The sequence below is a fragment of the Macrobrachium nipponense genome, chromosome 43 (assembly GCF_015104395.2).
Source record: "Macrobrachium nipponense isolate FS-2020 chromosome 43, ASM1510439v2, whole genome shotgun sequence".
In the NCBI taxonomy this organism is placed as follows: domain Eukaryota; kingdom Metazoa; phylum Arthropoda; class Malacostraca; order Decapoda; family Palaemonidae; genus Macrobrachium; species Macrobrachium nipponense.
The window spans coordinates 38,134,320-38,158,751 of NC_061104.1; the positions used below are offsets into that span (position 1 = coordinate 38,134,320).

Below are 24,432 nucleotides of genomic sequence, written 5' to 3' on the forward strand. Positions count from 1 at the left end.
AACTCTCCCCAGAAACTGAGGAAAATTTCTGCTTGATGGATAGAATGAACGGATTATTATAATTGGAAGAGTTGGTTAGAGCACATAGCAACTCCCAAGATTGGTATGTTGACAGAACATTTGCGATAGCACCACAGCTATTTTGTCAAGTGTAGATCATCATGGTTAGGAAAAATAACAGAGTTCACCCTGTACTGTAAGCACTTTAAAAAAAAGTATACAACCTTTATGAGGGTGTTTAGATAGTAAAGGAGATGGTTACAAGCACACGACCTGCAGTTATCAATAGTGATTTTGAACATGCAGCTTTACTGCAATGAAAGACTCCTTCTTCAGTATAGAAGTCAGAGCCTGGCTTTTTCTGGTCCCAAAATCTACTAGAGCAGTTAAGTGGTTTTGGTTTCATGCATTATATAACAGCAATTCCTACTTTGCATTACATGATAAAGTGGTAACTGCTTTATGTTTTTTGCCAGTTAGCGACCTTGACAGTCACATAGATTCTTTGGCAGGTATACCAGAGGAGTTATTTCCGGTTTTCAACTGGTTTGAAGACATTTATATTGCCGTCCTAATCAGCGTTGAGCAGGCAGACAGTCTTTTATTTCCGACGGAGATGTGGAATATGTATCAAAGAACGTAGGAATGTTAGATGGAGATGATAGAATAAATAACTATGCTGAGGCGGCCAACAGGAGATTGAAAAGTGAACTGGGAATGTTACACCCTACCATATGGAAATTCATCGATGTCCTTAACCATTTTCAAAAGGGAAGAGACGAGTACTTTGAGAACCTTCAGCTGGCAATGAACCACAATTAAACCTACAGAAATACAGAAAACCTGACGAGAGCAAATCAAATATTGCTTCCGAATATGGCAGCAGGAATGAAATTGAGCACCTTCGTTCAGTAGGACACAATTCAACAAACTAAATGAGTTTTTTCAATAAAAAATTCCTTTTTTAAATGTATTAATGTACTGGTCCTGGATTTTTTATAAGTAAATCTTTTTTACTGTATCATTGTACTGTTGCTATATTTTTTGCAGCAAATAAATTTTCTGGTGCTGAAATCTTTGGCACTGAAGTTTCTGAAACTGAAATGGCTGCCCGGAACCATGGGTGCTATAATGGCGGTGCTGAATGGTACCTTACCCCATGCACATATGCATAAACCAATATTATTATAGCGTTAAAACTGATCTGCTTCAGTGTAAGTCAGTTTTCTGGTGTAGACTGAATATTCTTGACATCTAAGAAAAGGAAAATATGAAAATAGCAGCGTTTGAATATAGAATACAAGGTGAACAATAGTGCATGATGTTAGGTGAGTTACAGAGCATTATTCAAGATTCTACTGCTGATCACATCTTTATAATTGGGACCTTAATTCTCATCCCTCAAAACAATTCTATATTTAGATCGCCCAATGTGGAGAGGATTAATAATACAGCTGGCTAAAATGTTGGTTTTAATTAATGGTAATCGTCCTGCTACATCTTGCTACAAAAGGCATTGCTCTCCCTGGTCCTCCTGGATCACAACAACCCACAATGCACCAGTCAAACAACAGAGCTTCGACATGCGCAATCTCACATGCAAGGCTTAATACACAACAAATTCTGTAACAAATTTCCTCACTCCTGTCAAAAATCACTCTCTCCCAATACGTGATGTTACACTCCTTCCTCCCATACATACATATGTGCAGAACAGATCTGATACAATTGCAGCCTCATGGCTGGACCACTGTATCATGTTTCAACACTTTAATGAGTCAATTGCGAACTGCAAATTTCGCTATAATCTTGCAACAGGCTACAATCACTTCCCCTCAACTGGTGTCATTCAATACCCCATCACTTCCCACAGTGAATTCCCCAACTGAACGACTACCTACTATTGAATGGAGCTTTAAAAACCACCAGAAAGCCAGGTCCTTTAGGATGACCTCAAAGACCAACTGGCTGATGCTATACTTTGCAACAACCTAAAATGTAGAAGTGACAACCACAGAAGAAACCTACAAGAATTCCATTTAAATATATTATCAGAGCTGTTGGGCTCAGACAGAGATACCTTTAAATTTTGTCACAGCCACTCTCTTAACATAACTGGTTGGAATGACCTGTTTAAAGCTTCACATGCACATTCCCCAAAAATGTTTTTATACTGTGTTAGCAAAATGGTAGCCCTAGGGGAAGACACTGCATCTGTAATGAGACAAACGTGAGAGGAATTCAAACTTGAGCTTAAACAATGTCGACTAAATGGAAAGCAGCTAGGAGCAGAGGGAAGGTCTAGAAAATTAGAATCTGGTGATTACCCCTGTCTTTGGAATGACATTCAGTCCCTTAATCCCAAGACTAAGAAATTGTCTCAATAGTAAGCGATGCTATTGGTGACAAGGCTACTAAAAGGGTATGAGGTGATCATTTCAACTCTATTTTCAGTTGAATAAACGGCCAAGGCTCCCAAAGGTGAGTAGATAGCCTCCTTAATAATAGTGGTCAATTTCATTTCACTGATCAATGGTTTTACTCCCGAAGCTTTCAAATTCTACGACTTGCTAATTTGTGTTCTGTTACCTGCACTGTTCAGAGCATACATGATTCACCAGTTTCTCCCAGATTCCGTGATTTTAGTTCGCTTAATACCGCTGATCAAAGACAAGTTAAAAGATGAAGCTGATCCACGCAATTGTTGCCAAATTGCAATCACTACAATTTTATCTAAGATGCTTGAGTCAATTCCTCTAGTGGATCTCGCCCCTTTCTACACACTTGTTACAACGAGTTTGGATATAAAGCAAACCACTTCACCAACACCTGCATCTATATTCTGAAAGAATTGCTGAAATTTTATCTATCACCAGCCTTTCCCATATTTCTATGTTTTGTAAATGTAAGAACAATATTTGGCAGAGTAAACTACCTGAAGCTCTCCCTGAAGCCACACAAAAGATGCACACCTTTATATTTAATTGGCATTTTACATTGCTGGTCCTCCACACAGCAAATCTGTGTCATATGGGTAACTTATTGTTGTACAACTTCGGCTTCCTAAGCAGGATCCAGCAAGGGGGTATTATATCTCCGTATCTAATATGTATGAAGGTGTCCTAGATGTCTAGTTGAACCAACTCTCCAATCAATTGCACTGTCACCGAAGCAACTATTAAGAACATCTGTTACCCCTGACAATTTGGTGCTCATATCTCCATCAGTACAAGCTTCCACCGACTAATCAATACTTGCTGCAGATATACAAATGAATTTGACATATACAATGAAACCAAAACCCAGTGCATGTTGCTGCTCCCGAGATTGCTCAAGCATACCGAAGAACCGCAAATTTTCATCGGAAATCATTGTCTGGAATTCATGCACGAATTCCTATACTGGGTTGTTCCCTTTACACACCCGAGAGGCATGAGACCTATCACGGTTGTTCACAATGTGACATGCTGAGGCGCCTCACCAACACACCTCGCTACCACTCTGCAACCCAGATAATTTAAAAATCATTGTTAGGCGAACCATGTCCAGTGTGATCATCCTATGAAACAGCAGCAATTCTCTTATCTAAAACACCCTAGACAGTGAAGCAAGAGGATGTAAAAATGTAATCTCATGGTTTCTTTTATCACATGGGTGACCTTACGTGCTGTTTACACTTGTTCTCTATTATTACACTTTTTAAGTATTATCAACAGAATCTATTATTATTATTACTAATTCCTCACATATGGAACAAGATCATGTGACTTTCATGTGAAGCACTTGTGATCAGGCAGGCACCCATTAACATAAGTGTGAACTGGGTTAGCAGTAAATGGTAAACGAACCCTAGGCTTCCCTAATTTTAGCATTGCACTGCACCCATAAGCCATTGCAAAACACACACTAGAGTGAGGCATCGTTAATGGCTGCTGGATATGCCTTATATATTAACATTTGAGACAGTTGAACTGCTACATACCATGGCCCTACACATGGAACCATCATTCAGACATTTCCGAGTTGTCGTAGCAAAAGGGTGAGCAGATAGATGCAATGCCAGATCTATAGCTTAATACGAGGCGCATTATTACTTTGAATATCTAAGTTTAACCCTTTGCCAGACACTCCAGATAAATGAAATGGTTATTTGTTTAATAACAACACCTATGTTGAATACTTACTAGAGATGTATCGGATATCCGCATCCACATTTTTCATAAATCTGCATCTGCATTGATAACTTCTCAACATCCGCATTAACATTGCGAGCAACATATGCATCTGCATCCGCAGTTTGAGAATGCGGATATGAGGATATAATCCCTGCTCAGTGTTCAGTGGTTCATACTCATACATTGTAGCTAAAAGTGGATTTTTGTTTTCTGCTAAATGACTTTTTCGTTTTATTATACAGAGGCATGATGCACAATTACGCATTTCATACAGTATACACTTTTTAAGTAGCTCTGTTATAGCATATTTGTCTTAAAGCATATTTGTTTTAGTAATTTCATGTCATTTACAGTAGTTATAATCATAAAGGCAGGTTATTGTATGTTTTAGGAAACACTCTCTGTCTCTCTCCCTCTCTCTCCCCCTAATGTGAAGAATGGCTTTGAGTTTTGTTATCCTTATCACACAATGATAGTGAAATAACCTTGTGCTAGGACAACTAAAATGTTTGTGTATCGCTGTTACTGTTTGTACATTCATATGAAAGTACACACATATACATGAGTATCACTTATGTTTCTACTTTTAATTAGTACATCAAATATTATGTGGTAACATAATTTTGATTTATTTGGCTAAAAATTGTCTTTAACAATTGAATATATCTAAATTATTTAGATTCACAAGGTATCCGCATCCGCGAGGGCATGGTCATCAAATATGCGCATCTGGATCCGCAAATGTAAACAAGATTTGTATCTGGATCCGCAAATCCCATAACCGAAATCCAATACATCTTTAAAACTTATAACGTACTTCAGAATTAAACCATGATTGAAAATTTTATCATTAAAATAAATATATTTACTTCCTTTTCAAATAATCTCAACAGGTTATGTTATCAAATGATATGTATACATTTTGCGGTGTATTTGCATGAATTTGACTTCTTATATGCTCAGAATAATAGGTTGTAAAAAGGCTTTCTTAACTGTCACTTTTATTTTACCATCATAATTTATTGTGCAAATGTTATCCACGAAATTAACGATTCAGAATAGTATCCAGAATTTTTATTAAGGTGCCAGTAATAGATATCTTGATCTTGCCACTGTGCTGCAGGATGCAGAAGTCTTGAATAGCCAATAACAGACATCTAGACCCTACCAGTGTGAGCAGTCTGGTTGTCACACTGGTAGCACCCCAGTGCTTGGCTTGACAGCCTGAATCTCATAAATTGAACTGAACTAAATCTTGCCAGTTCTTGTGACTTGTTTGTATCTTTATTGGCAATAACAATTACACTGATCTCGCCAATGTCTGGATTTGGCTGTCAATTTTTTTGTAATAACTAGTGTGTTGAGATTTCTAGTGAGTGAAATTAGATTGTTTTTTTTTCTTGGCAATAACAGATCTCTCGATCTTGCTAGTGTAAAAGATCTTGCCAGCACCCACGTTTAGCTTCTTAATTGCCTGACCAACACAGTTTCCGTAAGCACTCTGACATCAGAACTAGTACTGCCATCAACATTCCAATGAAGAAGACGTAGAAGGCGCCTTGAAGGTGGTTCAGGTTCAGTACCACTTGATTCCCGTCATCCTGTTGGGTATGCATTTTGGAGGCTACATTATGAACTTATCCTTTATGTTGGGTGGTGTCAGTCCGTCCCTGTCAGTCTTCTAGCTGATAGTATCGAGTTTATTTCTATGCCTGTATCTCAGTTTTTGTGCTTTTTGTGTGTCTGGTTATATTGTTAGTATGGTGTTAGTTTGATGTTAGCAAGTTTATGTTCTGTCTTTGTTTCCTGTCTGTCTGTTTATCTCTTCACAAGATGACACCCGGGTGAATTCTTAATGCATGTTGCAAGAGCACACTATTGGCACTGTACAGCATGTTGCCAGAAAACAGCTTTGTGGGATACCTCCATTAACTTGTAAAATTTACTCTACTGGCACACATAACATATTTCCAATTCTCATTTCATGATATCCATCCTCATTGCCTGATAATCATTTTCATAAACAAAAGAGTAACGACTCCAACTAATGGTGGTCACATACTTACCTGGATATAGGAACTGAGGCCATTTTTGTCTCTTGCGCGTTTGGTTGTCTCTCGGAATATCTGGTTCAACCAGAGATCTAGAATGCGTCCTTCAAAAAGGCGCTGCTTTATATCAATAATTGTACGCAGGAAAGGTGCTCCTTTACTGTAAATATGAAGAGAAATATTAGATAAAAATGGGATTGCATTGAAAAGGTTAGTAAGTAACAAGTCTGCAAATGTTCTTACCTATTAATGCAGTCTACACCCAATGGACTTATGTAACATCTAGCAACTACAACAGCAGACCCTGGAAGCCATATTTGCTCAAAAGAAAGACAATAGTCGCAAAACTTGACAACAAAAACACCTGAATTAAGACCATACATCCTCTTATTTACGTTATATAAAACCATGGTAAAAGTGAAAATAATATTTAAAAAATAATATCTATAGTTCGCATAAGGCAAACAGCTTATTTAGTGAATTAGAATACACCAGCAAATTTTTCAAAAATACCATCCAATCATTCTGGAAATTTAATAGCTATCATACATATTTATTATTATTATTATTTTTGCTTCAAGCTTGATAAGCACACAATTAGGGGGCTTGGGCATGTCCTTCGTTTTGGAAGAACCTTTTGGTGCTTCAGATAAAGAGGACAGGAATTTGATGTAGACAGACTGCCTTTACTTCATTCTAGCTGAGGGATGTTACCTACATGTCCTTGGATACCTTCTTTTCAAGACAGAGAAGTAGCTCTTCCAAGTATCTAAACCAGCATATGTCCAGAGGTGTGAATATTAAGTGACTGGGCTCTCCTTTTATTCTCATGACAGCAGCATGCTGGAATAGGATGAGATATAGGCGAGTTCATAATGAGCACCCAGTTCTAGCTTAGTACTATGACCCTTGCTTGTTGTTGTTGTTGTTGTTAACTTAGAAAACTTTGAAAATAATAAATAGGGGCAATGCTTCTTTAAAAACTATATCATTGAACGAATATATAATATTTTTGAATCTGATTTTTGCGGGGACACTAATTTATTTTAAGAATTTTATGTGAGTATTGTAGTACACAACAAAAGCTGGTACATGGGGACTAGTGTGAAGGCATTTTCCTTTATGGTTAAATGGAGGACAAGAACTGCTTCCGAACGACGCTCTCATGTATGTTTCATGGTATGTCTTTCACAGCTGTAGTTAGCAAGTAGAATTCCATTTTCTTCAAAAATTCTGGTAAATAAAGAAAATAACCAGGCTATGTTAATCTAGAATAATTAAATGGTAATAACATTATCCCATGAGAATGAGACTGTCCTAATTACCTTTGTCATGACTATTTTCATAGTCATGACAAAGGTAATTTGGACAGTCTCATTCTCATGGAATAATGCTGGAAGTTTGAGCTTCTTGTTTATCTATTTCTCGAAGAATCATATAAAAGAAGAAAAGAGAGAGAAGACACAGGGAAGAGTCGGTTAGTCAATTAAAAGAAAAGAGTTTTGGAGCTTTCTCGAAGGAAGGGGAGGCGAATGCGTGAAATTATTATAATAAAATCAGAAATGAGAGTAAATAAGCAGTCATAAATTATGAAATCAGAATTTAAAAGATGCTCAAGCTTTTATATTGTGCAGCAAATTTAAGGGCGTAGAGCAATTTACTTTTATCACAACATTCTATAACTTTTTTTTTACTCGATATCAATAAATTCATGCCGTGGCCTTTGATTCAGCAGTCTAGTTCTTTGCAGTTCTTGCTCATACTCGAAGCAGAGGTGTTCCGGGTGCATTACCATAATAAGAAATATAACCTTTGTTTTGTTCAGGCAAGAACACAACTTAATAAAGATTAGGCTCGAAGGTTGAACTATTGAACCCCAAAACTACCTGCGCGTAGCTCATACAAATACGTACACACGCACACATTATATATATATATATATATATATTATATATATATATATATATATATATATATATGTGTGTGTGTGTGTGTGTGTGTGTGTGTGTGTGTGTGTCTATATATATATATATATATATATATATATATATATATATATATATATATATATGTATGTGTGTGTGTGTTCTATATATATATATATATATATATATATATATATATATATATATATATATATATATATGGTGTGTGTGTGTGTGTGTGTGTGTGTGTGTGTGTGTGTGTGTGTGTTTGCGTGCAATGATCGCAGGACTTACAGTGCAAAGTTGCTGGTAATACCATGACTCATTTGTTGGTTAAAAAAAAGTTTTATCTTCAAGCTCTAACCATAGGAATTGGATGGAGTTCAGCGCCTCACCCATTCCTGACACTGCAAAATATCCTAAACATAATTGGATTTCAAAGAACTTTTGTGGAGGGCTCGGTTATGCAGCCCCCACGAATGGTTGATTAGATACTAAGATGGATCTGGATCTTTGGATATTTCTATATAGTACAGAAGCACTTCAGCGCTGAACAAGCGCTTAGGGCTTTCTGACGAGTAACAACGTCTACTAAGTAAAAAAAAAAAACAAAAAAAAAAAAAAAAAACTATTACAGCCTGCGCTAGTTCCTCGTTGGACGAGTGGGTTGCGTGCTCGCCTACCGATTCGGCAGTCGCGAGTTCGATTCCCCGCTCTGCCAACGTGGAATCGGAGGAATTTATTTCTGGTGATTAGAAATTTATTTCTCGATATAATGTGGTTCGGACCCCACAATATGCTGTAGGTCCCGCTGCTAAGTAACCAATTGGTTCCTAGCCTCGTAAAAATATCTAATCCTTCGGGCCAGCCTTAAGATAGCTGTTAAATGCTCAGTGATCTGGTTCAACTAAGATATACTTAACTTTTACAGGTTGCACTTCAACTCCATTTATTTCTTTAACTTAAACTAACGTGTTCTTTACTCCCAACATTCAAGAAAGATTTTCATTTTATAATGTATCACATCTTAATTGTTAACACAGCAAAAAACTAAAATAACAATATAGCTGATAACTATATACAGCCTTAAAGTTGGGATGTTACTGCATTTGATAAATTATAACTTCGATATTGTGGACTTTGACTGCAAAATAACAAAATACTTAGCCGTTGCTGGAGATATGCTCTTCAAGCCTTTTGTACTCATAACTGATTGCTTTTGATAAAAAGGTTTTCATCTCTCCCTTCACCTTCTCATTCTGCGTTACTATACTAACCGGGTTCCCCAGTAAGCTCCGCTGGTTTCCAAGTAATATTGTCGACTGATGTACATGGGGGTGTAGCCATTCCGATCAGTGTACTCTGCCGCAATAAAACTCTTCACATAATTTCTCCAGGTGAAAAAAGCATGTTTCCCTTGATTCACCAGCTTCATTTCCTCTGCTATAGGTCGTACCTGGAAACGCAAATAAGGTAATAAGACTTAAAAACCTCTTTCTCTTGTTAAACATATGTAATGTACTAACCACAGAGCCCACTAACTTCTTGGTTTCATCACATTATTTGGATATACTTGTCACTTCAGTGCCAAATAACAAATTCAAATAACAAACCAATTTGAGAAATTCTGATGCCCATGGCTACATCTGAAATCATGCCCAGAAAATCAGAACAAGACCTAGCGGTTAACATTAACCAGTTTTGAGGTTCCATGTGAGGGTTTGACTCCTGCCACATGCATCACAATTCATTTTGTTCTTCATTTGGACCTTAGGCTTTGTGGTGATGAATATATAATATAAATACATAACTAAATAAATATATATATATATATTATATCTATATATAAATAAAAAATAATCAATATATATATAGATATATATTATAATATATATATATATATATATATAAGATATATTCCATTGATTGTCTTCAATACACACAAGGCACTTCTGGATATTGGAAACTTGTTAATACAGCAAAAGAAATAAAAAACTACAGATGTAAAATGGCAAGTTCATAATCTTTTTTTTCCTTGTTTTGTCACTACACAGTATTGCATATACTTGCAAACAACACAGAATAACTGTAAAGTGATCTACACTAAAATAAGTAAAAAATGCACTGAAGCTTCTTCGGCGAAATCAAGTTTTCTGTACAGCTGCTACAGCGTGTAATCAAGGCCACCGAAAATAGAGATCTATCTGCATGAGCCACGTTCCACAAAACTAAGCACGGCGCGGTGGTGGCATGTTCTACGTTGTTGCCAGAAGCATGATTATGGCTAACTTTAACCTTAAAAAATAATACAAAACCCTCAGAGGCTATAGGATTGTGAATTGGTATGTTTGATTATTGGAGGATGGATGATCAACATATCAATTTACAGCCCTCTAGCCTCAGTAATTTTTAGGATCTGAGGATGGACAGAAAAAAGTGTGGACAGAAGTAGAGCAGACAGACAGAAAAACTAAAAACCAAACTATCGCTCATACCTGCAAGCACTGATGAAGCAGCATGCTTACAAGTCCTCCTCCCCGTCTCCCCCTCCTTTGCCTCTTGTTCCTCTAGGAGTACACAAAGAGGCAACTTGGTTGAAGAGGAATTGAGGTTTGTAAAGGATAATCTTCAAGGGCAGTAGAGATACATCTAATTCCTGGCTGGAAGAACCTAGCAGGTCAACAAAGACTGCTAAAGTGTTTCCTTGTATTTCCAGGCTGAACAGCTAAGCTACCAAAGAAGCTTGGCACAACAGTTGCTGACATTGAAGCCTTGGAAGTTAATCAGGCCTTCTTCTCATTTCAGGGTATGGCTCCATGAGTGCTCCAAGGTTTGTACAGTGAATTCCTTCTGAGCATCTGTTAAATTACAGATTTCAGATTTTAGCAAATGCTTTTGAAGATTTTCCAAAGTTTGCTCCCACCCTGTATCCAAGCCTAGCTCCTCCTCCTCATCCTTAAACACCACCATCACCACCTCCAAGAACATCCTCTGGTATGGCCATTTTGTTTCAGTGATAACACCTTGATCTATTAGTTGTGTAAGCTGTATTTGAAGACAAGAACATCACCCCAATACATCCTTCTCTATCAACCATCTGGTTTTCGCAAGATGCGCAGGTGTATTGTGGGTGTACAGCTAGGTCCTGCCTCTGGTAATGAACAACCTCCTTACAAAAGTGGTTATGGAATCAGTTAGCTGAATGATACCAAATCACTGAGAGACTATTCATCAATTCACAGAGAGACACAGAACTCTGGGTTGCTTTGCATGTTTCACTCCTGAAAGTGTTCCTCCTTAAGTCTCTTCAACCTTTACTCCATTCTTGATGTCCAGCTAGGCAAACCTTGGTATGCCATACTTGCCCAAGCTATGGGTCATAGATCAGCTTGCCTTGATCCTCTCAATAATTTACAGCTTATTCTGAAGGATCAGCACCTCCTTGGCCCTCTTGAGTAGTGGGGTCAAACAAAATACACAGCACCACGCACAAAAAACATCACCTACAGTGCCACAGGGAAGGACACCCACAAAATCAGCAATATGCTTTGCAGCATGAAGTACCACACAGTAGCCATCTAGTAAGTAATTAATGAGAAATGACAAGCAACTGGACAAAGCAGAGGAACACACCTTGGAACTAGTGTATCGATGTCTTTGCAGGCAGCCATGAGAGAAAAAAACTTCGATGACGTAGTCATGATGGATCTCTATCAGCTACTCAGACAATAAACAGAATGACATTGTATGACATAGTTGCCTTTGAACTAATAACTGTCATAAAAGCTCCTAAGCACACAAATCCTCTCCTAGCCATTAAACTTGTGTGAATTTTGTAGTCATGACCCATCTCTATTAGCCACTCAAAGGCAATAAATAACATTACTTTTTTTGAATGACACTTGCTTTTGAGACGATAACAGTATCATGGGTAGTGACTATTTTGCTTAAGAAGGATTCCTAATGAAAATGAAAATTTCCTATTTAGTAGATGAATGTTGTGTGGATGTCTAGTCTGGTTTTGTCCTGGGTCCCGCCCATTATTGTCATACGTACGTCATCCCAAGTGGTCTCTGATGGAAAACCTAAAAATCTGAAACCTGATGATATGATATTTTGTTGCAATGCTAGTAGAAGTTTCCACTCTGGCGCTTGGTTTGATGAGTGGTTTTCAACGACATTGAGCTAAGTGGTTGAATGTAAACCTGTTTAAAAAAAGTATTGCAAATGACCAGTGCCTGTAGTAACTGTGTCTCAGAAAACAGATAGTTCTGATAAAAATTCTTGTGTGCCTAAGAATTTTTAGAAACATTGTAATGCACATTTGTTCATGTCTGTGTTGTCTGTGCCAGAAGAAAATAGAAGTACTGAGGAGAGAGAAATTCATTATATGCTATAAAATACTCTAATAATTCTTGGTCAGAGAGTGGAGTTGTCCAGTTTTTCAGAGTCAAGTAAAAGCAAGCAGTGAGTTTGAGATCAAAGTTTCTTACCTTTGTTGTAGGTGTTTTGTTTTTTCATTTTATAAGTGAATTTCTTAGCTTTGGGAAAGTCGAGTTAAGCAAAAATCTTTAAAAAGTTATTCTGAGTTCCAGAGGTTAAGTATGAAGTACATGTTTCAGTTCCTTTACTGTCTTATTAAAAAAAAAAAAATTAGGTTAATTAATTTTTTTCTGGGGGTTACATGTCATGGGTAATGACTATTTCGGCTAAGAAGGATTACTAATGAAAATGAAATTCTTTTTTAATAAGAACTTGTTTTGTGGCTCTCCAGTTTGGTGCGGCCCTGGGTCCGATGTGGCCTGTTGTCATATGCCATTCCTTTGTAGCCCTATGTGGCCTCTGATGGAAAACACTACAAAATTTACTCTTGATGGCGCAAGATTTTGTCACAAAAGTAGTAAAAGTTTCCAGTCTGGTGTGGCCTGATGAGCAATTTTCAATGAGTCAATCAGAAAACAGAAATTGTACGAATCTCCAAATAAGGGACAGATGATCATCAGAGTGCCACCATAAGCCCTGCCCATTCAGTGATACATATGTTCCCATAGGATCTCCCTAGAGAGGACAGATAGCAAGGCAGATACTGCTGAGTTGTGGATATTGCATATACAGATAATTGAGGGAATATCAATATCTGTGAGAATCCAAGGGAAGACATGAGTGACAGAATACTCCTGAATACTACAGAAAATGCTAAGACTGGCGCAGATTGAAATGATCGTGCAGAGAAGAAAATCACGCTCTTGCTTATATCATTTGTTGGTTGCCGTGGTATACGGTGTGTTATGGAGCACCAGAAATGTCCGTTACTTCACACACTACAAGCAGAGACTAGTAGAAATTCATCTCTCCAGTGACATCCTATTGTACATGGAAGGATTACTTGTTAAGTAACCCGTAGATTTAAAATATTTTGTAATAAAAACAGTAATTTAGTCCTGCAGACGCTGCTGATTGGTGAGGACATGGACATTGTCCGTCGACTATAAGAAATAAATGGGAGCAAACGTGTATAATCTTTATTTATTCCTGAGAACTTACCCGAGGAGAAAAAAAGTAGTATATATTGTTCTCAAATCCAAACAAGAAGATAGTTTCTGCAAATAATGTCTTTGACTTCAATAGAACTATATATTACTCTTGGTGCTGTGCAAAAAAAGATTGCAGCTTCCATTGTAAGTATGAATGACGCAGGCAAAGGAAGGTAGCTGGAGATGGGTATGAATTGAAGGTTTGAATTTCATAAGGTTGCTAAAAGAAGCAAGATTTCCTGTAGCAAAACCACCATGATAGCTTGACGTCATTTCATACTGTTTATGTTTTCTAATGATACATTTGTTTTAGTACTGATTTCATGTTATTATAATTCTTTGTTATTTTCTTCTCTCTAGTTTTTTACAAGAGAGAGAGAGAGAGAGAGAGAGAGAGAGAGAGAGAGAGAGAGACTTACCCCTAAGGTCTTTGCAATTTTCTGATTATCAGGACTAGTGCTCTCTGTCAGGAACTGCCAGCCTACGCTGTAGTGAGGCTCCATGCCCCATGTCCACCCCCGCTGCCTCAGGAGCTGGGGTATGGAGTCGATGGCCTCGCTCATCTGGGGCACCAACAGACTGGCAAACAGGGCTGACTTGTATATCGTCATGATGAGGAAACTGAAGATCATCCAGCATGTCAGCCATATCTGAGGAGGAGAGAAGAATTTATTATAACTTCTGGCATATTTCGAACACTACTCTGCTAATGCAATTTAATCTACTTTCCAGCTTTCGTTGCTGTTGGCTATTATTTTTCTTTATGGCATCTTAAGATGCTATTTGATTACATTGCATTTTGTTTTACATAAGTCATCTGTTTCTTAATTCTATAGCTTCAGTTTTATTCATAGATGTGTAGTTTTACTATGTAAATCATTTATAAATGATTTACAAATCCATCATTTTTTTATACATTCCCAACCTTACCCTTTTTTACCTGTAGTAAGTTTTCGTTCTGATCAATTGTTATCTACTAAATAGATTTTTGCACTCTATCTCCTGCATTTTGTGGATCTCTTTAATTTGCTGTCCAACCACGCTGAATGTGCGACAGTACTCAAGAGTAGCTTGATAATCTACATTTCATAAAAATAAAAGCTATTTAACCTATGGCATTTCACAACAGAACCCTTAACAGAGGACATAACTCACCCTGCTGTAGGAGTTCGAAGGATACTTGGATGGAGTCTGCTGGAGCAGGAGGCCCCAAGTGTAGAAAAGGGCGTACATCATGCTGAATGTCTCAGGAGCATCTGTGAGATGCGCCCACCTGAGGGCTCTCAGAATGGACACCTCCAACCATCCTTTGTTTAGGAACCAGAAGGACACACCAACAGCCATGAAACTCACGACTATAGCAGCCCACATGTTCACTGGAAGGGATCATTAGGTGAGAATTTTGAAAACATATGTACAGCATTGCATTGTGTGACTGAATGGAACTGGAGAAATCTTTTTGCTAGTAGATTTCAATTGATTCATAATTATGTTTATTTCAGTGGATGCTCTACTTATGATTTTGAGTAATTTTAATTGTTGGAATGTGCAGGAACAATATTGTACTACTGTATTTCAATTTATTGGCACTGTGATATATGGAAGCCCCATTTGGAAGCTGAAGACCTTTCTGGTTTCTTCCATATGTTTGCTAATAATGGTAATAATCTTCTTGATATGTCATATTGCAGCATTTTTATGAAAGACACTTCATGTGAAGGCCAGGTACTGTGTGGGAGTTGAGATTTGAGACCAATGATAAAATTTCAGATTTCTATTTCTGTATCATCATGGGTCAAAATTCATTGAATTAGGAAATTGTGCTCATCTTTAATTCAAGACTTACATCACTATGCTTAAGATTTCAGCGTATGGAGAAAGGTAAGGTTACCCATGGGGTAAGTACTACAAACACATATTTGATAATTCAGCGAAATGGAATCTGTAAGATCAACAGAATTCGAAATCATATTTCTATGTCATTAAGAAATACAGCATATTAAAAGATTTGAATTTATTTGAATCTCAAGTGCATCTAGTGCCACATCCACGTGTTTATCGATTTAGTGAATTAGTCCCCGTAAGTTTATCCGGTAGATTCTCATAAAAGTATTTGGGAGCAAAGATTTTGGATATTAGTAAGAAGAGAGATGTGAATCACAGAGACGCAGCAAAAGAGGCAACAGGATGTGTGCACAGAATTGGGAGGAAACTAGAGGTGACTAAGGAAGCCACTATTAGAAAGTATGACGTAATAGCTGAACCAACTCTCCTCGGTGGGAGTGAAGTGTGAATGTTGAAAGCGAATGAGAGAGAAAAGGTGGAAGTCCTACAGATTAATTGTTTGTGTTGTATGTGTGGTGTAAGAATTGAAAGATGTGAGAAATGTGGAGATGCGTAAAAGGAATAGTAAGAGTTAGTGAAGGTAAAAGGATAGATGATCTGAAAGTTTTTAGGTGGATAGATTGATGGATGACATGCTGAGGAAAAGAACATTCAGTTCAGAAAAGGCTGAGGAGGAAGGACTAAGGGAAGACAAGAAAAGAACTGATAAGTTTTTAAGAGGGGAAGCCCTAACATCCAGGGAAACTAAGAGAGTGCATGCAGATGAAGGTGATTGGTAAGATGTGTGCAGGGTGTCGACATCTGCTGGTGAGAGTAAGCATAGGAAAAGGCTAATGCTGTGGATGTTTTCTGTACAGGGAGTTCACCCATGATCCAGCAGTTTAAGTGTAAATGCAGGAGTGATCATTGTCTTTTTCTATCTTGGAATGTTGCCTTCATTTAGTGTAGACAGCATAATGCTGGAAACAAATTTGCTCCATAATTAAGTCAAGTTTATTTTAAGGGCGAAATCCTTGTGGCTAAAAATTCTCTGAATTAAAGGATATGTATATATGAACTAATGCCTAAAAAAATCGGAGTGGCTGCTTACAAGAGAGAGAGAGAGAGAGAGAGTTTTGGAGAGAGAGATAGAGAAGAGAAGAGAGAGAGAGAGAGAGAGACAGAGAGATCAAAAAACATATGTAGTATCAGGACGTAATGTCATTGCGACAGTCATAACGGCTCAGAGAAGAGAGAGACTGACTAACCAACTGACTTCATACCTCATAAACTTGTGTGAAAATTGTAAACAACTTTGCGGAGAGAGAGAGAGAGAGAGAGAGAGAGAGAGAGAGAGAGAGAGAGAGAGAGAGAGAAATACTATCAACTATCCTCACAAACAATGTCTCATGATGCACATTATTGAGAGAGTGGTTGCCTTAAGCAATTCATCACCTACCCCTCCCCAACTTCCAGGAAAAAGAGAGGTATGTATGAATTTTAACTTTTATATCTACGTTACTAATTAATAGATAAATTGAAAGAAATAAAGGATCCAGATGGTGACCCCCACGTGTTTTAACCCGGTATGTATCCACTTTTGCCGCGAGTTTACACAAGCCCGTTGGAGATTACCGTAATATAAACATAAACACAAGACTGCAAATATCATAAAGATAATGACCATAAGAAATATTAATCCTAGATAAAGACCCCCGAACTTTGTTGGGCGTCACTACCTAGCAAAGATCTGAAGTAAGTTTAGAGATACCAGCCTTTGAGAAAAAGCACCTACTCGTGAAGGGCTCGATGATGGCCAGGTACTGCGGCAGCCGCTGAGGTTTGTGGGTGACGATGAGGAACGGCTCCGGGGCATACATCCTGGTGAAGTCGACGACGGCGTTCCTCTTGGCCGAAGGGAAGAGGCACGCCCCGAAATCGGCCTCCTCTTTCATGAGGGCGTTCACGAGGCCCGTCCACGAACCGTTGCCGATGGGTTGACCCCATTCATCGTCCACGGACATGAATGCCCGGAACCTTATTTGGGAAAAGGAATTTCAGTGTGAGTTTTGCATCGTGAGAGCCTAGGTAACAGAACAAATAACTAACTCGAACACTTAGCTAATTTAATATTTAACTCACTGAAAGCATAGCTATGTTAACACACAAAACCTTTAATTCTTAGCCAGATGAACTCATAGGTAAATGAGCACGTAGTTAACAACTGAATTCATAGTTAATTGAACATGTAGCTAATTGAATGCATAGCTGACCGAACCCAGCTATTTCAATACACAGTTAACTGAACACTTAGCTAATTGAACATACTGTCATTTCACGAGAAGGATAGTATAAGTAGACAATTGGCCATAATGGAAGAATTGCATATTAAAAAATGACCTGTCCTGAACGAGTGCTAAACGTTGAAATTAGTAGGTAAGTACAACAAAACTAGCATTAAAATATGACGCTACAGACATGGCGCTTAAAGTTTTACAAATGTTTCCATATTCCCAATAAAAAGGTCACACACATTTGGTTACCCACAGTAAACATATCTGAAATTCGACATTACTATCTGCAAGCATAGGAGCCCCACAAAAGTTTATGTGGATATAAACGTATATATACAATAAATACAATCGAAGGCAATGTGCTAATAATGTCTCTATGTAATACCCTTTTTTCATTATTACTGAGTGAATATTATCAGCATTAGTCCAGGTACCAAATCAAGATTTTTTGCATGACCTTGTTTTGTGGCCCACCCAATGTTTTTTGACTGATTTCCCCTATTATGATGGTGCTGAATTCAAATCTGAAGGATGCCACTCTGGAATCCTTGAGGGTTTTGAGATATTCAAGATGGCCACCAATATGGCGGCAGTTTTTTGTAATTTTTCTTTTATTGACAATATTCTGGCTAAACTGTCATTTTAAAGGTTGAAACTTGGTAGGATCGTGTTACAAGGACCACTTTCCATGCTCTGATGAGCAGATAATAACTGGTTATCATAAGTATAGGCAATTATTTTCATGTAATTTTATATATTTTTTTGTTCATTTAGAATAAAATTATTAATATTGATCTTATGATATATATGATATCTATATTTATAAAATCTATTTTTAATCTTTTTAGGAAGTTAAACTTTGGACACAAAATTTGAATTTGAATGTGTCACAGTTTTGAATGAGCACAAAATCATATTACATATCAAATTATATTCTAAAACGTTTCCATTTTGCAAAACCAATTGTTTTTCTTTATTTGAGTTGTTCCAAGACTTGGTGACATGCACTTGCTTATGAGTTTTGTTGGATGTGTTGGAACTCTGATGGGTGACAATGGACTGAAGGAACTTATGGAGGGGTAATCAAAATGTTATCTGGAAAGAAATTCCCACAAAATGTTAGAGCTCTTCCGCTGGTTGCAGAAGAATTTCTTTGCTCTGTGAGCCAACAGTGTCAGAGCTATGAAGACATGTTACAGATACTGGACACAAGAGCAAATGAGAGCAGGACAACAAAATTATGGGTTGATTGCTTAATCAAACCAGTGCTTATAATGATGCTCTTTATAAGAGCAGAGAGAGAGAGAGGCAGAGTGGGCCCTTCATCTGATGGCAGTGAAGATGATGTTGCCAAATTTCTTTGCTGCTGGTCACATTAACTATGCCAGGTATGGCTTATACTACTTGGAATCCATGAACAAACTGCCAAGGGAGGTCCTTAATTCTTTTATGAAAGGAGAACATGTAATGCGGCATTCGGAACGGGATGTGGTCTGATATGTTCATAGAGACCACATTTATGAGATATAGCCATGGCCCTGGAGGACTGGTGGGTATTACTCTTAAACCAGTAATGTCATGAAGAGATGGGCACTTAGTTTACACCACTGCACCCTGCTTGTTAAAGATCTTATTGAAATGAAAGAAAACTATAATCAGATACATGTTATTTGACACAAGGAGGAGTCGGATACTCGCAGACATGCTGATGAAACTGACAGAAAGAAAATCCGTGATAAGCTGTCATCTTTCATTGATCCTTTGAGTCCAGATGAACATCAAGATGCCCTTGTCAACATAGCTTCTGGGGTTTTGAAATATGACGAAGTGAATGTTGATGAAGCAGTTGCCACCAGAAATGAACAGATGGTAGAATTTCAGGAATCATGGCCAACAGGGTTCCGTAATCGGATTCGAACCCGAGTTAAAACACTGTCTGAAACTAAGAAGAGCGTTACTATTGGTCTATCATCCACATTTGACACTGCTCTAATATATTCCAGAGTAATGGGTATTTTGGCAACAAGAGACATTGATTTGAAGCATGTATTTAATCATGAACTTGCTCCAGTGCCAACATCAATGTTTGTTGGCGGTGGCCTTATGAGAATAACAAAGGCTAAATCAGTATTAAAGAGGAATCTACAGGTTGAGCAATCTTTTCGTTCAAACTACAAGGATTAACTAATTCTAGAAGTGCTAATTATTGATGGATGTGCGATACTGTGGGTAGTTCATTGGCCATCAGAAGGGACCATCCATGAATACATTGATAGCTTTGTTGACTACGTCATGTGCAAGCTCAGTGAGAATGATGGGTATTTAGTTTTTGACCAGTACTATGATTACAGTATTGAAGATGGGACAAGGAGTAGACGTGCAGGAGGCGTTACCAAACAGTACCATTTGAGGCTAGATATGCCCCTACCAAAACAGAGTGTTACCCTCAATGTTTCATATAACAAGAAGCAACTGATTGAAATTACTGCCAGCAATTGCCATCAATGATATCATCTTTACCATCATCTCATGAAGTTTACAAACACAAGCTAGTCCTTACAGGAGGTAACCCAATTCCAGTTCAGGTTGAACAAGGAGCATGCTTGTCAAGATATGACCTCAAAACTACACATGAAGAGGCAGATATTATCATTGTAAAACAGATGATTCATCTTGCAAGAGAAGGAGGGCGTTCAATCAAAGTTATTTGTGATGACACTGATATGTTCCTCCTTCTTGCACACCATTACCATAGTAACAACATCGACATTCCTGTTGTGATGGAAGGGACAAGTGCCAAGAGATCAGTCTGCAGCATTTCTGACACAGTGATCAAACACCAGGACATTATTGAAGATTTCTTAGCAGCCCACGCACTCACTAGATGCAACACGACAGCTTACATGTGGGGCATTGGAAAGACTACAGCTATCAAGATCTTGAGAAAGGGGTATATACTGAAAAAATTAGGAGCTGAACAAAGTGACTTTAGTGCCATTGTCGATGAAGCCAGCAAGTTTATTGTCATGTCCTATGATTGCCATGAGAACACTTTGTCAGAGGCTCGTTATCAGGTGTGGTTGGCAAAAACAGGTAACAGAAAGGTCACTAGGATGCTAGCACTGAAGTCCTTGCCACCAACCACTGAGGCATTCATAGAAATTGTGAAGCGTGCTCACCTTCAAGCGTGTATCTGGAAACATGAAGGAGCCAGATCCTCCAAACGTTGACCCTACATTATACGACTGGCAAAAAGAGGAGTTTTCATGTCCCTTTCCCCCGTAACTACTCCTCCAAGTACCAAATCAGCTCCAGAAGAGATTCCGCAGATGATTCGATGTGGATGCTCTGGTAATGAGCTATGCAAATCTCGAAAGTGTGGTGCGTGAGCAGTCAGCTATTCTTGTACAATCTTTTGAGCTTGCGATGCATGTGGAAATTGCTATAATCTTTGGACAAGATGTGATATAAGTGATAACGAAGACAATAAAGAGAATATAGAGGAAACTGAAGACTAGTATATCCTCCTGCATATTGCACATATTAAACTTTTTCAAAGCAAAAGATAATATAGCATTTCAAAGCATATTTTGCATCATTTATTGAAAATAGTACAGTAATGACATAGTTGAATAATAATAATTTTTTTGTTTGTTTTCATTGCTTTGTATTTTGACTCTATGCTCAAATGTCTGGTAATTATAATTCATCTTTCTGGGTTTAGGTATAATAAGTAATATAAAAAAAGATGAAGTTTAATATATTGCATTAGAGATTTTCATGCAACTTCAGATATAGATAAATTGACACTGAATAATATACCACTTAAAGGAAAATATATTGGGTAATTATGTGGATATTTATGAATTAAGTTTTATTAAGGAGATATACATAATTTTTCAACATGTTTTCTGAAGCATGAAAATGCCTTTTTTATCGTTTTATCAGTATATCCATGGGCGCCTGCACATAGGGGCAAGAGGGGTCACTTTCCCCCTTGAAAGCCTGAAAAAGATATATATATATTATATATATATATATATATATATATATATATATATATATATATATATATATATACTATATATATATATATATATATATATATATATATATATATATACATATATATATATATATATATATATATAATACATTCACTACATCACTTTGTTTTCCTTCAATTTTACAATATATTCTTTCAGTTTAGTAAATCAAAGGTAGCATTTTGTATTGTATATTTGTATAAAGTAAAAGTATAGCACTGCGTTGTTCTTTCCAGAAATATTTGAATTCAGCTGAACAGTATATGGAATTATTAAAGAAAAAAAGTCAATGTAACTTTCTGTATTTTTTTCTTTATCGCATCTTGCTTTACTTAAATCATTGGCATCGCAGTTCCACGGTTTATTATTATTATTATTATTATTATTATTATTATTATTATTATTATATATATATATTATATATTATATATATATATATATATATATATATATAGATATAATTTGCCCACCCCCTCTTGGAAAAAATGCTGCTGGCGCCCATGATTATATCATTGATTCCTGCCAATGGATGAAGCTTGAAGGGAGTTTACATAATCACGAAGACGACCTCACGTGTCACTGAGTCCTCTCGATTTGGCTCACTAATGGCAGTACGATTTTTTAAAATAAAAATTAAGTTGTGCAACTCACAAGTGGCTAACACCAAGGACTCGATACGATCATGAAGAAGATTTATGGGGGTTCTGAAACACTTTGAATCTAAGGGAGATAAATGGAAAATATTGATCTAGTTATTAGACTATATAAATATATGGTGGCATCCATGTTCATGACTTGCGCGCGCGACTACGTAAATACCTAATCTCATCTCAACTTGCGCAATGATGTAGCAATGGTTCATTGCGGAAGTCGTCATGGAGTCAGTATCAACTGACTTTTCTTTCTTTGTTGAGCCCAAGCCCCCCGACTACAGGAGATTGATCGCCAAACCCAACCTTTACGAGAGTTGCGGTCTGAAATCGCCAATGTGTGACCCAGGCTTCAATCTCCTATAGTAGGGGTGGGGCTTGGGCTCAACAAAAAAAGAAAAGTCAGTTGATACCGACTCCATGACGACTTCCGCAATGAACCATTGCAACATCATTGCGCAAGTTGAGATGAGATTAGGTATTTACGTAGTCGCACGCGCAAGTCACCGATGATTTAGGCCACACCCACATTTAACGGCTTTTACAGGACGACGAGTCCGTGAAGGGGTGACGATTTTTGACGATTTATTCGCGATTTAGGTACGTAATATTCATGAACATGGATGCCACCATATATTTATATAGTCTAATAAATAAATCAATATTTTCCATATCTCCCATAGATTTAAAGTGTTTCAGAAACCCCATAAATCTTCTTCATGATCGTATCGAGTCCTTGGTGTTAGCCACTTGTGAGTTGCACAACTTAATTCTTATTTTAAAAATCCTACTGCCAGGAGTGAGGCAAACCGAGAGGTCGTCTTTGTGATTATGTAAACGTCCCTGCAGGCTTTGTTCATTGTCAGGAAACAATGATATTCTAATAAAACGATAAAAAAAAATGCATTCAGTGTCATATTTATCTATCTGAAGTTCTCAAATTATATCAAGAACACCTACTGAAAATCTTTAATGGAATAGCTATATATTTTACTCAAATAGAAAATGCCTTTTCATTTCTTATACTTCATAACATGCTAATAAATTGAATTTGATTGCAATAAACTCACTAAAGAAAATCATATTAAAAAACTGTAAATTTCGTGAATAAAAGTTAAATTGTATTACAAATATATTTTCGTTTAAGTTGTATTTAGTGTCATATTTAGCTATATCTGAAGTTCTCAAATTATATCAAGAATACAGAAAATCTTGAATCGCAATTAACTAAGCCTTTGAACCACATTCATATGCTTCCGACGCACTTGACACATTCTGACTCACTGCGCAGCTCCACTGAGTACGTTGTGGGTTTGCCAAGAATATGGCGTATGTTGTACTGAATGCCGTAACTCGCCATTGCTAGTTACGACATGCGTGATCAATTGCCGTAAGTCGAGAGGCCATTAGGTAATTGTTGCGTGTTGTGCCATGACATGGCAACTTTTCACAGTAGTCGTGGAATGACGGCGACTATGCAAGGCAGCCTCGCATAGTCGCCATCCCTGGCGCAAAGTCGTCGAACTTGGTGACTTTGTTACGATTTATGCCGATTTACGGTGATTTGGTTGTAATGAAAGCGTAGTGGGGTCGTAATAGGAAAAATTTTGGCTGTTACGACATACACGGTTTGAAATTGTCAATGTGTGACCCAGCCGTTACGAAAGTCGCGGTCTGAAATCGCCAATGTGTGACCCAGGTTTAACTTTCTGTCCGATTGTGGCATCACACGATAACATAAGACGTTATAAGATTTTTTTTTCTTATTTGTGTTTTAGACCATAATTATGGTAGAATTATTACTTTCTTTATTTTTATAATTTCATTGATTATTATTCAACATTATTTCACTAGCTGATATGCTTTTATTTGGATTTGAAATATAGTTTCTGCTTTGACTCTTGCCTAATCTTAAGCGGTATTTTTCAAAAGT

General features: G+C 37.3%; 1 protein-coding gene across 3 annotated transcripts in view; it reads right to left on the bottom strand.

Annotated features, from left to right (window-relative positions):
• The window catches only part of LOC135213659 (glutamate receptor ionotropic, delta-2-like), a 69,312-nt gene that overhangs the window by 33,478 nt on the left and 11,402 nt on the right, over positions 1 to 24,432 (bottom strand). For 2 of the 3 annotated variants that reach the window (XM_064247718.1, XM_064247719.1), the window contains 6 exons: positions 17,305 to 17,546; positions 14,841 to 15,061; positions 14,105 to 14,335; positions 9,429 to 9,607; positions 6,242 to 6,386; positions 5,176 to 5,776 (listed from right to left, as the gene is read on the bottom strand). In XM_064247718.1, coding sequence (XP_064103788.1) covers positions 5,642 to 5,776; positions 6,242 to 6,386; positions 9,429 to 9,607; positions 14,105 to 14,335; positions 14,841 to 15,061; positions 17,305 to 17,546 — 1,153 coding nt within the window. In that variant the 3' untranslated portion in view covers positions 5,176 to 5,641. Of the gene's footprint in view, positions 1 to 5,175; positions 5,777 to 6,241; positions 6,387 to 9,428; positions 9,608 to 14,104; positions 14,336 to 14,840; positions 15,062 to 17,304; positions 17,547 to 24,432 lie in introns of those variants that run through there. The other variant, XM_064247717.1, reaches the window with a different exon arrangement.